The sequence below is a fragment of the Scyliorhinus canicula genome, chromosome 1 (genome assembly GCF_902713615.1).
Source record: "Scyliorhinus canicula chromosome 1, sScyCan1.1, whole genome shotgun sequence".
Taxonomy (NCBI): Eukaryota; Metazoa; Chordata; class Chondrichthyes; order Carcharhiniformes; family Scyliorhinidae; genus Scyliorhinus; species Scyliorhinus canicula.
The window spans coordinates 279803726-279818124 of NC_052146.1; the positions used below are offsets into that span (position 1 = coordinate 279803726).

At 47.0% G+C, this 14399-nt stretch overlaps 1 protein-coding gene across 1 annotated transcript in view; it reads right to left on the reverse strand.

The window, feature by feature from the left end:
• The window catches only part of LOC119974762 (ALK tyrosine kinase receptor-like), a 1320646-nt gene that overhangs the window by 998501 nt on the left and 307746 nt on the right, over positions 1-14399 (reverse strand). The window contains exon 2 of the mRNA XM_038813974.1: positions 10381-10500. Within this exon, the coding sequence (XP_038669902.1) occupies positions 10381-10500 (120 nt within the window). The remainder of the gene's footprint in view (positions 1-10380; positions 10501-14399) is intronic.

Here is a 14399-nt window from a genome sequence, read left to right on the forward strand (position 1 = left end):
ATTCTCAAGAAACCAGACTGAGTTTCTTTGGAGTTACAAACAGCACTTTTCTTCGAGCTAGCAAGGACTTGTCATGTTCCGTCTTGGCATGCTAGAGAGTCCTGATTCAAGAATTACACAGTCAGTTATACTTCAGATTCAAAGATGTGCAGGTTAGATGGATTGGCCGTGCTAAAATAAATTGCCCCTTAGTGTCAAAAGATGTGCAGTTGTGTCGGGTTACAGGGTTCTGGGGAAAGGGTGGGGGAGTGGGCCTAGATATAGAATCATATAAATCATCAAATCCCTACAGTGCAGAAGGAGGTCATTTGGCCCATCAAGTCTGCACCAACCCTCTGAAGGAGCACCCTACCTAGGCCCATTCACCTGCAATCCCATAACCCCATCTAACCTTTTGGACACCAAGGGGCAGGTTAGCATAGCCAATCCACCTAACTTGCACATCTTTGGACTGTGAGAGGAAACCGGAGCACCCGGAGGAAACCCACACAGACACAGTGAGAATGTGCAAAGTCCACAAAGACAGTCACCCAAGGTTAGAATCGAACCCGGATCTCTGTGAGGCAGAAGTGCTAACCACTGTGCCAAGGTTGGCGCAGGCCTGATGGGAGAATTGCCTCCCGCAACACAGTATTGATTCTATTCAATTGCAAGAAATTAGCATTTACCTGTCAGTTATTACTGGTTATCTATGTCCAGTCACAGCTATCGATTAGGTTCATATCAGTGTCATGTGAGTGTCACTTTAAGAAATGTTTTTGTCTTATCACATGGCTTCAGTGATGTCATTGTGTGGGTGGAGCTGGGCTGTGGCTCTGCGAGTTTTTACTTTCACTTTGTATTGGGAGCTGGCTGTGGCTCTGAGTTTTACTTTCACTTTGGGTTTGGGCTGGTTTGTACTGCACAGGTTGAAAAGAAGGGTTTCTCTATCTTCATTTTAAAAGCTGTTTCCAGACTGCTTGATAACTTAAAAGAGATAATAGCTTCCTGGAAACAATTCAGACCTGCTGTTTGGAAAGGAAAGAAGAGCGTTAATATCAAGTCTTATATCAGTAAGGGGCCCGTGTGCTCGGCCACACCTTTGAAAAGGTGGTTCTAATTTTTACCTGGATCTTGTTATTTTTCTAAACCCGGGTCCATAACAATAGTCTGTGAGAACAATTAGCCAATCCTAACATAGGCACATCTACTTAATTCGAATATCCAATCAATACAAAGACACGTACATGCTGTTCTCTAATATTAATCTCCGATTTCTAGTTATCAGGCCTGTGCTTATCAATTACCTCTTCTATCCGACTCTCCTCACTTATAATGCCTTTTCCCAAGGTAATAATGTTTCAGCAATAAACAGTGCTTTGTGACTTTGCCTCCCTTTCCGTGTACTCCAGACAATTTGGCAGCAGAGCAAAATGGTGAACAATCCATTAATGCCATCCTCGTGAATGGCCATCTGTGGCTTCCCTATCCTGGGGACCCCTGACCAGTAAGAAGTGTCCTTGGGGTGGTTTTCTACAGCTGAGTAGGTTGTGTGACACACATCGATAAAGAAGAATGTTAGCTCCTTCAGCACTTAGTTGATATTTAGAGTTTTAAAACTAATTCCGATATGACGTCTAAAACTACCCCCCTTTCAACCTCCATTCGTCTGGGACTTAGAAAAAGAAACTTCCAGTCACAGGTGCCACGATGTATCACTGGCGGGTGGCCTGGAGTCACCCACCAAACCGTCAACTCAGACCTTGAGGCACCAGGCCCCCACTCCCCCAGCATACATTAGCAAACCGGGAAACAGTTTTCACTCGTATGCACCTCCAGCATCCTCGCACCCTCAGCAGCCAGTGGCACCATGCTTGCATCAAGTTGTCACCCCTGGCATTACTCTGGAATCAAGCTGGCACTTCCCTTGCATTACCCTGGCACGACCATGGAATCAATTTGGTACTTCTCTAGCATTACCCTGGCACTCTCCCTGAACACTGCACTCACCTCTGAGCTTCCTGGGAGTATTTTTTGCCGGGAGCACGCTTTCTCTGACCAGTCGTGCTGTCACCTGTTCTGACATCACATCACAGTGGATGTATTTTTGACATGTGGGGATTTGTTCCGGATAATGGGCCTGATAATTATATGATGATTTATTATAACGAGGTTCCTGACATTGACGAGGAGAGGGCGCAATTGCTTCCTGGTTTGAAGTCATGAACTTTAGACTTCACGTGATATCTTCCACTCCTGTCAACAAAGCTGCCTGATGCAAATGGGAGCAGAAAATCCCAGCCTAAGTCTTTAAACTTCGAGCTCAGCTTGAGAGATAACAATGGTGCGAGGTACAGTGGACAACAAAATGATAGAGAGAGCAATAAATTTAGTGAGTGTGGAAGTAGCCATCAGGCAGGAGCCAAGGGGCGAGCTGGCCTCGGAGTGGGAGTGAGAACGTAGCAAGGCGAAAATGGGGCGGAGTTTGGGATGGGAGAATGGGGTTGAGTTTGGGATGGGAGAATGGGGTCACGGGCATGTGAGAAAGAGGGTTGAGAGTGTGTGTGTGTGTGTGTGTCTAAGAGAGAGAGGTGTGTGTGGGTCAGACAGAGAGATATGCATGTGCCAGAGAGAGAGATGAGTGTTTGTGTGTGTGTGAGAAAGTTAGAGGTGAAATTGTGAATAAGTGCTTAAGAGAGAGAGAGGTGAGTTTGTGAGAGAAAGGAGTATGAAAGTGAGAGAGAGGTGAGAGTGAGTGCATTATTTGTGCGAGTGTGAGTCTGTGTGTGTCTGGGAGAGAGGTGAGAGTTCATCATGGCCAGGATTCTCCGATCTCGCGCTGAGTCGGAGAATTGACATGGGGGTGCGCGAGAATCGCGCCACGCCGCTCCAGCACCGGGCTGCTGATTCCCCGGTGACCGGAGAATCGGTGCCAATCACGCCCGCTTGGTCACCGCTGCGCCGGTTGGGGGCCGTTGAAAGTGCCCCCCCCCCTGTGATTCTCCGCGCCTCGATGGGCCGAGTGTCCACCGAGTTTGGTCGAGTCTGCCGACGTGCATTATGTATGGTCCTACCCTGTGGGACCTCGGGGTTCTGGCTGCGGGGGCCGTCCTGGTGTGGAGGCGGAAGGATCCGACTCTGGGGGGGGGGCCTCCATGGTGGCCAGGCCCACGATCGGGGCCTACCGATTGGTGGGCGGACTAATCCCAGTGTGGGGCTATGTTCCTCTGTGCCAGTCCCCTGTAGGGCTCCGCCATATTGCCCGGGGGCCAGCGCGGAGACGGCAACCCACACACTTGCGCGGGTCCGCGCCACGGCCGGAGCGGGTCTGCGGCGCGCCGGCTTTCGAGTGCCGAAGCAGCCCCCTAGGAAGGGGTGAACGCCTGGGCCTGGAGGCCTGTTGACACCGGAGTCGCTCGCGCCGGTTTTGACGCTTGGTTGTCAACACTCGGCCGGGATTTCAGAGAATCCCAGCCTATGCATCTGATATGAGAATTCAGCTTTCCACAGCACTCATAATATTAAACAAACTTGTGAATCATCACTCCTCCCATTCAAAATGACAAAAAAGGTGAGACTTGAGTACCATTTTTAATAAGAGAACTTTTAAATTATAATAAATATACATGTGAGAAATAGAAAAGACTGCTGTAAATTTGTTTTTGTATGTTTGTACCTATTAAGCAAAAAGAATCAATGTTTTGTGGTTTAATCTTCAGCAAAATCAAAATTTTTCTCAGGGGTTCCATCAGTGGGCTTGGGATGTCCAGTGGGGGGCTATGTTCCTCTGCGCCTGGCCCCTGTAGGGCTCCGCCATATTGCCGGGGGGCCAGCGCGGAGACTGGAAAGGTTTAGCAAACCCCTGCTTTATTGGGTTGTTTTACTGCCTTTAGTTCCGCCCATTCCACACAATGTAATAAATGCATTAATTCCATCCTGGAACCATCTGTTGGAGTTTCTGGGGTGATGCCACAATCCCAGTGAGGAGCAGAACACCTGTGGATTTCATCTCGGGAAATTAGGAGTGTCCAGCCAGTCATTTTATGCCCATTAATTTTAAGTTACAGAACATATTGGGCCCCGTGCCCAAAACGCTGCGAGTGGGAGAATATGGAATCAGCTCCTTGAAGCCTGCCATGTATTCCAGGAGGAGCAGTTGAGTAAATTACTGAAGCTCCCAGTGCTGGGGAACTGCCCTGTCGCGATATCAGAATTAGGTTTCAGATCGTGAGAGTGCCTTCAGGAAGTGAGGCAAAAAGAGACCCCTGATCATATGCATTTCAAGCCTTTTAAGCTGGAGATTTGGAAAACCGCTTTACTGGTCATTAATCGCAGACTCTGTTACCCGGCCTGTCCATGAGCTGGAAAGCTCCTCCAGCAACAATTATTGCTGCTGGCCCTGGTCCCTCCCGAAGAGTTGCAGAAAGCTAGACACTCTTCATTCTGCGGTAGTTCCACCTCATTTAATTACAGCTCTTCCACTGGAGCCTTGACTGTTGTCAGTGGCAGTCCAGTACTTTAAAGGAACTATTTTATAATTGCATGTAGGTTTGTGCTCGTGGAAGAGTTAATCACTATCCTCTGGCACACACTGAAAATTGCCTCTGTTGATGTCAGACTAAGCTGTGATTTTTCCTTCCAGTCTGTCAACAACCGCTGTCGAACTCGTGGGCTGACAAAGCCAACTTTGGCGAGTTACCAGGAGACCGACACAAGTGGAATAATGACCCAAAAAGGATTTGAAGAGGGGGGGGGGGTGTTCCTCCGGGTGCTCTGCTTTCCCACAGTCCAAAGATGTGCAGGTTAGGGGGATTGGTCATGATAAATTGCCCCTTAGTATCCGGGGATGTGCGGGTTAGGTTACAGGGTTACGGGGTTAGGTTGGAGTGGATGGAGGAGGGTCGGTGCAATCTTGATTGGCCGACTGGCCCCCTTCTGCACTGTAGGCAAAATTAAAATCTCCCCCAATGTATCACGTAAGGTAATTTACACCTTTGCCGCACTTATTGAGAGGGATGTGCACAAGCCTTTGTTTTAAATAAAATCCAGTCAGGGTATGAAAAAATGAACTGGATCAGTAGCTTTTATTAGGACTTTTGTGGAGGACTTCTTGTACATGTTTGAAAAGCATGTAGAACAGCATGTATCTTCTGAAAATAGAAATTATGTCAAGCTGATGGTACTTGGAGCAAATGTTTCTGACATCCTTGACTGAAAACAGTTCTTGCAAAGTATATTTTGTGACAGCACTTGTCTCACTACATGCTAATGCTAATATGGTTCACTTATTTGAGGCCAACTTGTTCTTTCTCATCCTTTGTACTTTTAAAAGAGTTCAGCACCATAGTAATGCATAGAAAAAAAATCGCTAGGCATAAAAACAGGTAACCATAATGCTTCTTTTGTAAGAATATTGATGCACATTGAGATCAGCTCCATCACAGAAGTATTAACAAAGTGTGAAAATAATATACTACCTCACATCTGAAAAATAATTACTTTGTACAGAGGAGTTTCACTTAGTTAAGGAGGTATAAAGTAGCAGTCTTGCTAATGGACTGATCTGTCCCTTTACATCACGGGTTTATTTTACGATCTCGCACTCTCAACATGTGGCCTGAGAAATGATGGTAAAATGGTGTCATGCCATTACTGACCTGAGTTTTATTTGAAAGTTGCTCCCTGCTGAATACATAACAATGTGGAAAATTGCCCAGGCATGTGCTGTCCATAAAAATCAGGCCAAATCAATCCAGCCAATTACTGTCCCATCGGTCTACTCACGATCATCAGCAAAGTGATGGAAGTTGTTGCCGACAGTGCTATCAAGCGGCACTTACACAGCAATAACCTACTCACTGATGCTCAATTTGGGTTTCACCTGTTGCCAATTGCCTCCTGACCTCATTGCCACCTTGGTCCAAACATGGACAGAAGAGCTGAATTCAAGAGGTAAGGGGCGGTGAATTCAAGAGCTGGCATCAGGGCAGCATGTGACAGGGTGTAACATTAAGGAGCCTAAGTAAAAGTGAAGTCAATGGGGGTGGGGGAACTCTTCACTGCTTTTGGAGCCATTCCTAGCACAAATGAAGATGGCTGTTGATGTTGCAGCTCAATGATCTCAGCCCTAGGATATTACTGAATGTGCTCCTTAGGTGAGTGTAATAGGCCCAACCATCTGCAGCCGCTTCATTGATGACTATCCCTCCATCATAAAGTCAGATGTGGGGATCTTGATGCTTGAAAAGTGCTCAATGCTATTCGTAATTGCTTAGATACTGACGCAGTCTGTTACAAGTAGCAAGACCTGGACAACATTCAGGCTTGGGCTGGTAAGTGGCAAGTAACATTCATGTCACACACTTGTGAACCGCTGCAGTCCTTGAGGTGTAGGAACACCACTGTGCTGTTTGGGAGAGAGTTTCAGGATGTTGCCCCAGCGACAATGAAGGAACGGCGATATATTTCCAAGGCAGGGTGGTGAGCAACTTGCAGGGGATCCTCCAGGTGGTGGTGTCTAATTCACCTAACACGCACGTCTCTCGGGACTTGTGGGTGGAAACCGGAGCGCCCGGAGGAAACCCACACAGACACAGGGTGAGCATGCAGACTCCGCATCGACAGTCACCCAAGCGGGAATCGAACCTGAGAACTGACGCTGTGAAGGCTTCGAGGGCCGAAGGGCCTGTTCCTGTGCTGTACTTTTCTTTGTTCTTTGTTCTTATTTTCCTTGCAACAAAGAAGGCTGAGGGGTGACTTAATTGAGGTGTATGCAATTATGAGGGGAAGTAATAAAGTGGGCAGGGATAAAAAAATTTCCCTTGGTGGAGAATTCAAGAACCAGGGGACAGAATTTTCCATTCTCTGCACAGAGTGCTGGCTCAGACGAGAAACGTGATGTGCAACTCGCAGGCTGCAAGGCTGGCTTTTCTCTCAAGATAGTTCAGCATTTGTGCAGACAAAATCTGGAGGTACGGCTCACGCTGGCACACTGGCGGGCAGGGCCGGAGAAACGCGGGATGCGCGAGATCGGGCCACCCTTTTTAAAGAGTACCCTCCATCTCTGATAGAAAACACAAGAATACCCCCACACATACATGGAGACCCCTCCCCCCCTACAGACACAAGGCAACACCTCCCCCCCCCCCACATGCGCAAGTAAACCCCTGACATGCACAATGAGAACTCCCCGAACTGACATGGGATACCACCACCCCAATGGAGATCCCCAAAGACACCCTCTGGCATTGACACCTGACACATTGAAACTGCCCCCCTGGCACTCCCCTCTGGCACTTCCCCCTGCCAGTTTGCAGTATCAGCATGCCAGGGTAGTTCCAGATTTCTGGGGTAGTACTGTCCAGACATTTCCCCCCCCCCCCCCCAACCCACCGATTGTAAACCTCGTCGATGGGACGGGGAATTTCCTAATGTGGCCGGTCATAACGGTGAGGAACACTGCATAATTACATTTAAATGTTTTGAAATGAGGTCCCCAACTGTCCTGCGTGGGAACCTCGTGATGTCACCAGTGGGGTAGGAAGAATCAGAAAAGGAGATCTCGCCGACGAGAATCTCGTTTTCCAAGTCTCGCGATATTTCGCACCCACCTCGATGTTTGTTCTCGCGGCGAACATCAGAAAGAGGTGACCATGTTGGGTGTACTCATCGTCAGAACCGACAGAGGCCTGAATTTGCATGGGGATGGAGAGGATCATCAGCTTAGCCAAAACGGAACACCGATTCTGGAGGGCGTGCCCGCGAACCCAGCACCCACATTTTTATCAGTGAGGGTGCGGGTTGAGATTCAGGCAGGTTGCAGTTTGCACACGCATAGTTTACGGGGACAGCTACATATGTAAAAGTGCAACTGTCTTCAAACAGATCCAATTTGCGCAAGTAGATTGTCTAAAATACAACCTGCGGACTTTACATTTTTCCGGAGAAGGTCTAAACCTATCAAAGTTCTTTGGAGAGATAGGGTACCATTCTGGAAAGATATCCTTTTGAAGATGTCAAGTGCCCTTTGAGATCGTTGGAAGTTTTTTTTAACCCAATTCTTTTTTCCCCAATTATGAGGCAATTTAACATGGCCAAACCATCTACCCTGCACATCTTTCTTTGGGTTGTGGGGATGAGACTTATGCAGACATGGAGACAATGTGCAAACTTCACATGGACCCGGGGCTGGGATTGAACCCAGGTCCTCAACAGCGTGAGGCAACAGTGCTAACTACTGCGCTACAGTGCCGCTTCTGGGATTGTTGAAAATAGACCTGAATGTGCAGAGAAAGGTGGATGAACTCAATGGAAATGCCAAGCTGTCAAAGTATTTAAATCACCTGTCCTTTAAGTAAAGTCTGCAGTTTTAAAAAAGTGCTTGCTATTTCACTCTATCGGTTGCTATGTCCTTTTATTGGTTTAATATAACTACGAGGATTATCATCATAGGATTTATCACAATGGGGTGTCTGTCAGTTTACAATTTGATTGGCCATTCCAATCTTTAATGTGGGGTTGTGAATACAAATGCTTGTTTTAGAAAGGGTTAAGTACTTGAAGGAAACATTTGTTTGATAAGAAATTAAGTAGTTGAAACAATTTAAATATTGTGAATTTTTCAAAAAAAATGTTCCAATTAAGAGGCAATGTAGCATGGCCAGTCCACCTACTGTGCGCATCTTTGGGTCGTGGGGATGAGACCCATGCAGACACGGGGGGAATGTGAAAACTCCACAAGAACAGTGAGCCGGGGCCGGGATCGAACCTGGGTCTTAGGCACCGTGAGGCAGCAGTGCTAATCACTGCACCATCATGTCACCCTGTGAATGCTTTTTTATGAATGAGCGGCTTGGTTTTAAATGGTGATGTCATAAATAGACACAGAACTGTATTTATTTCTGCTCTGCATGGACCCTTGGGTCTGCCAATGGTGAATAGTTGGTGAGCTGCAACAGAGTGTGTACAGGCAAAGCTAGGTGGGTGGGCGGCATGTGTTGGCATAAGTTGGTACTAAATTACAATGGGAACTATAAAGGGCCATGTGGCATTGGTTGGCTTGTTGGTTATGAGAAGCCATGGGTAAGAATATCATTTTGGAATTGTATAAACCACTGGTAAGGCCACAACTGGAGTATTGTGTGCAGTTCTGGTAACCACATTACAGGAAGAGAGTGCATAGAACATAGAACATAGAACAGTACAGCACAGAACAGGCCCTTCGGCCCTCGATGTTGTGCCAAGCAATGATCACCCTACTCAAACCCACGTATCCACCCTATACCCGTAATCCAACAACCCCCCCCTTAACCTTACTTTTTAGGACACTACAGGCAATTTAGCATGGCCGAATGTTGCCAGGGCTAGAAAAGTGTAGCTACGAGGAGAGATTGGATAGGTTGGGGTTATTTTCTTTGTTCTTTCCGGAAGTATAGAAGATTTTAGTTTAGATGGGCAGCATGGCCGCGCAGGCTTCGAGGGCCAAAGGGCCTGTTCCTGTGCTGTACTTTTCTTTGTTCTTTGTTCTTATTTGCCTTTTAACAAAGAAGGCTGAGGGGTGACTTAATTGAGGTGTATACAATTATGAGGGGAAGTAATAGAGTGGGCAGAGATAAAACAATTTCCCTTGGAGGAGAATTCAAGAACCAGGGGACAGAGATTGAAGATAATTGGCAGAAGGTGCAGAGGGGACACGAGGAAGGATGTCTTTACAGAGAGGATGGTGGGAGTCCGGAATTTGCTGTCTTGAGTTGGTGGTGGAGGCAGGGACCCTAAACTCTTTTAAAAGGTACCTGGATCTGCACCTTACGTTCTCTCGGCTACAAGGCTATGTGCTGGGTGCAGGAAGCTGGGATTATAAAGGGCATCTGGGTGTCATCAGGCTGGCATGGACAAGATCGGCAAAATGGCCTCCTTCCAGCTGTAACTTTTCTATGGTTTCTATGGTGAGTGTGTTTAGGGTCATAGGTTGGTGTGGAGCATATGAGAGGCCATGGACCTGGGTAGAGGAGCATGAAGTGGCATGAGTTGGCATAGATGGGCATGGGGAGTGTGTGGTGGGGATGGGGGGTTGAGAGCAAGAGGACTGTTTTTTGGTCCATTCTTTTTCTGGCTGATCCTGGAGCACTGAGGCCAGCTTTTCACTCACGCCTGCACCTGGCAGCCCCTCTGTTTCCGAGGTTGGGACAGGCTTGACCTCTGTTAACACTCTCCCCCTCCCCCCCCCCCCCCCCCCCCCACCCCACCCCACTACCTCCCTCCCTACTTCTGAAAATCATGGCCTACGTTTTTGCTGGAAGTTTTCCAGGTGTGTTTTCAAGCAAATACATAGTTATGCTCAGCAATAAAGTATTTCTCTTCAAATAAGGGCAGCCAGTGTTATTTCCTTGATAAGCCACTCACCGTATGTTCTTTGGTAGGTAGACAAAGGTGTGTCGTCTTTCAGCAGCCAAGTGAAATTCCAGGTGGTCAGATTATTATTTGCAATCCGCTTGTTTTCTTCAGATTGAGGCACTCCAGGAACTGCAAACACAAAGGACATAATTGGCATTGTTTAAAGTTGTAACACTTCAAACAAAACAGGGGCATCTCAATATCAATGCTTCCTGCAAAGTACCGGTAATTGTTGGATAGTTAGCACAGCCACCCAGGCACTTTCTTCAGAACTTTCACTCCCTCACCGGTAACGATAAACAATTCTATTTCTTGAGGCTTTGGAGAGTTAGTGATTTGCAAGCCCTTGGAAGAACTCTTCACCTTTTGCCGCCTGACGTACCATTTGACTGGTTAATGAGTTATTTCTCCCTCAGCTACTTAATAATAACAATAATCTTTATTATTGTCACAAGTACACTTACATCAACACTGCAATGAAGTTACTGTGAAAAGCCCCTAGTCGTCACACTCCGGTCTCTGTTTGGGTGCACTGAAGGAGAATTCCGAATCTCCAAATTATCTAACAGCACGTCTTTCTGGACTTGTGGGAGGGAGCCCACGCAGGCACAAGGAGAATGCGCAGACTCTGCACAGACAGTGACCCAAGCCAGGAACCGAACCTGGGAGCCTGGTGCTGTGAAGCAACAGTGCTAACCACTGTGCTGTAATAATCAGCTGGAATCCCATTGCTGTAGATAGCTGGAATACTTTGTCAGCCCAGTCTTTCCACAGAATGTTCAGGGCATGCCTGCCCATATTACAGCTGAAATATTCTTCATTCTGTTTTCTGTACTGCTCCAAAGCCGACCTTTGAATAAAAACTTATAAGTAAATCAGCATCAAATGCTACGCCAGCCTTAGATGCCAGGAACTGAAGTTGCTATGCTGCACCAGATCACTGACAACAAGATTAGAGATCATTTATCTCTATGATGTAAGGACACATGTTTTAGAAATACCTTGTGACAAGGAAAAGACAAGGACTAGAAGAGCAAACTGCTATAAACCAAAGCAAACAACAATCACCACGGTCCAAGTGATGATGTGATTTAACAGCTTCGTGAATTTTCATGACTTGGCCAAACCAAAGTTTACTGAGCGCATATTTCTTCACCTTCTTCCTGTCCCTGTCCAATTTAGCAAAGGGCATTTTGAGATTTACAACCTGACGTGACTGAACTCCGTCCTTGCTGGCTCACAATGTCGCCCTGATACGAGACAATGTGAAAGTTAAAGGGCAGGCATAGAGGGCCAAATGATACTTGTAACCTTGTCCTCAAGTTAGTCATGTATTGTTTAGCTGCTGCCAGTAGTCAGAAGATAGTTGTGAGCATGTTTTTACATTGTAGAGCACGTGTGGCTTAGTGCTTCACTGTGATGTGTTACATAATGGCAGGATACAGGTAGGCAGTTGCATTACAACCCCTACTGGGTTTGTTTGTTGACCTCAGCACTGCTGTCCAGGGAATTCACCAAATTCAGTCCTCATCCTGATTCAAAGGATGAGCTGAAAATGATTTAAGAATTTTTCATCCCCAAAAAAAACTCTTTTATGCCTGTCACTCAGTTCCGGAGGGAAGATGAGCAGGTCAACTTTTGTCGACAAGCTAGATTACTGGAGACTTGAGGAGTGACTTGTCTCAGGGACTCTCCCTCTCCATCACCACAACCTCGGCAATGATCCGACAGGGAGCCTGTTTAGGCACGTAAACATGTTCCTGATAACGAACTGGAGTAGCCCCAAAGAAATTCATCTACACAGCGAGGAGAATCGATTAGCAATACTTCAAAAATTATAAGTGCAATATTGTGTACCTGCAAGATTAATGGGCTAAGCGATGCTATCAAAAAAAACTGAAGGTTAATGATGCCAATCACTATTTCTGCGTAAAAGCCTCAGCAATTTCAGGAGAGACAGATGCCCAGCTAAATGCCAATATCAGAAAGTTGCTTTTTCAGCTTCAAGAAAACAGCATTTTGCTGACTGCCTTGCCAATGAAGTGCGTTGAACGTCGTGGAATGTGCAGTAGATATGAACTAAAGCAGTCATGGGTATTTCTTACAGTTTAATCACTCCAGCAGCTGGGGTTAGGAATCCCTATTAAACTGTGTTACAATTAATTGTGTAGCAAGAGGGTTAAAGTTCTCGCCACAGTGATCAGCAGGCCTCTCTTTGAGGTCAGAGGGTGAAGCCACTGAATTCACTCCTCGCAATTCACCCCCTTCTCAGTTCCTCTGTAATTTCCCAATCCTGAAAACTCATTGTTAATGAGATGCCCTGTTGGATGACCTTTTTAGCAGGGATCCCAAATGCCTAATTTTCCTTCCCTGCGCCATTCTACAGTTTGCTCTTTCAACAACTTAGTTGTTAAGCACAGTTTGAGCTAACGGGTGCAGGAACAAGTCTAACTCATAGTGGACACCATTAGGTGCCCTGTTGCAGCACAACATTTGCCATTTGACTCTGCTGTGTAGCAAAGTACCTGCGGATCTGCTCTGGCAATACGTGCTGCTTAATTATCACAATCAGTGGGCGGGATTTAGCGGGTCCGTTAGACATGGATGCAAATCCCATCATGGCCATAACTATTGAGAGAACCAAAAGCATCAATTTGAACGCATCATAATGTACTTGGCAAGGCTAAAGTCGAACCTTCAGGGGTGGGGGGCAATCTAAACAAAGTAATGAAGTGGCTGTCCAACAATCCTAAGTGTAAAGGTTTGACAGCGATGAGATCTCCGGACAATGCAGCATGAGCAAGAAGGGCATTTATTAGCCTTGCCTATCCGTGATGCAGAGAGTAACTATGCCCTCTAACATTCCTAAGACTCAAGCTCATCAAACGAATTGACCCTCATGAGTTAACCCTTAACAATGTAGGCAGCATGGTGGCGCAGTGGGTAGCATTGCTGCCTCACGGCACTGAGGTCCCAGGTTCGATCCCGGACCTGGGTCACTGTCCGTGTGGAGTTTGCACATTCTCCCCATGTTTGCGTGGGTTTCGCCCTTACAACCCAAAGATGTGCTGGGTAGGTGGATTGGCCACGCTAAATTTCCCTTTAATTGGAAAAAAAATAATTGGGTATTCTAAAATTTATTTAAAAAAAACAATGTCAGCTGCCCACATTTTCAAAGTCAAGGAGACACCTGGTGAGGAGAGGGGTGGGGAAGAAAGAGGACCTCCTCGTGAACCTGCTCCTGGACTTGTAAAACTTGGCGTCAACAGGTCCAGGCAGCGGGTGACCAAGGGGGTCGTCCAGCCTGACTGCTCCTCTTTTGAGGCTGCGTCGTGGCCGGGTGTCCCAGGAGAGAGAGCATGCGGTGTTCACGGGCACAGCCGAGGCCTTCCATGCCCAGTGGGCACCGCAGTGCCTCACTCCATACTCCCCAATTGATTTCCATTCCCAACTCTACTTCCCATTTCTCCTTGGACCCATATCACCATTGAACACGAATGGGAAAGTATTGGCTCGACACACCTCCGTGTGACGGACCAGGTTAGGTTAAGGAAGGGGTGGATCGGGCAGGTTTTTCACTCACGGTTTGATTTGCAATCGAGGGGTGTGGTGATTTTAATGAGCAAAAAATGGGATTTGTGAGTGCGAAGGAGGTGAGGGATCCGGGTGGGAGATATGTGATTGTGAGTGGGGTATTGGAAGGGGCACCGATAGTGTTGGTAAATTTGTATGCCCCAAATTGGGATGATGTGGGTTTTATGAGGGGGTTGCTGGCAGCAATCCCGGATTTGGCCATGGACCAGTTGATCATGGGAGGAGATTTTAACTGTCGATGGGTAGGGTATGAATGGCAAGGGAGCTGGGAGGGTTTTAATGGAGAGGATGGGTGTGGTGGATCCATGGCACTTTCAGAACCCAGGGGGAGGGGAGTATTCCTTCTTTTCACAAATCCATTATGTGTATTCAAGGATTGATTACTTTGTAGTGAGTCGGGAGATTTTGGTTGGAGTGGAGGGGGCAGAGTATGT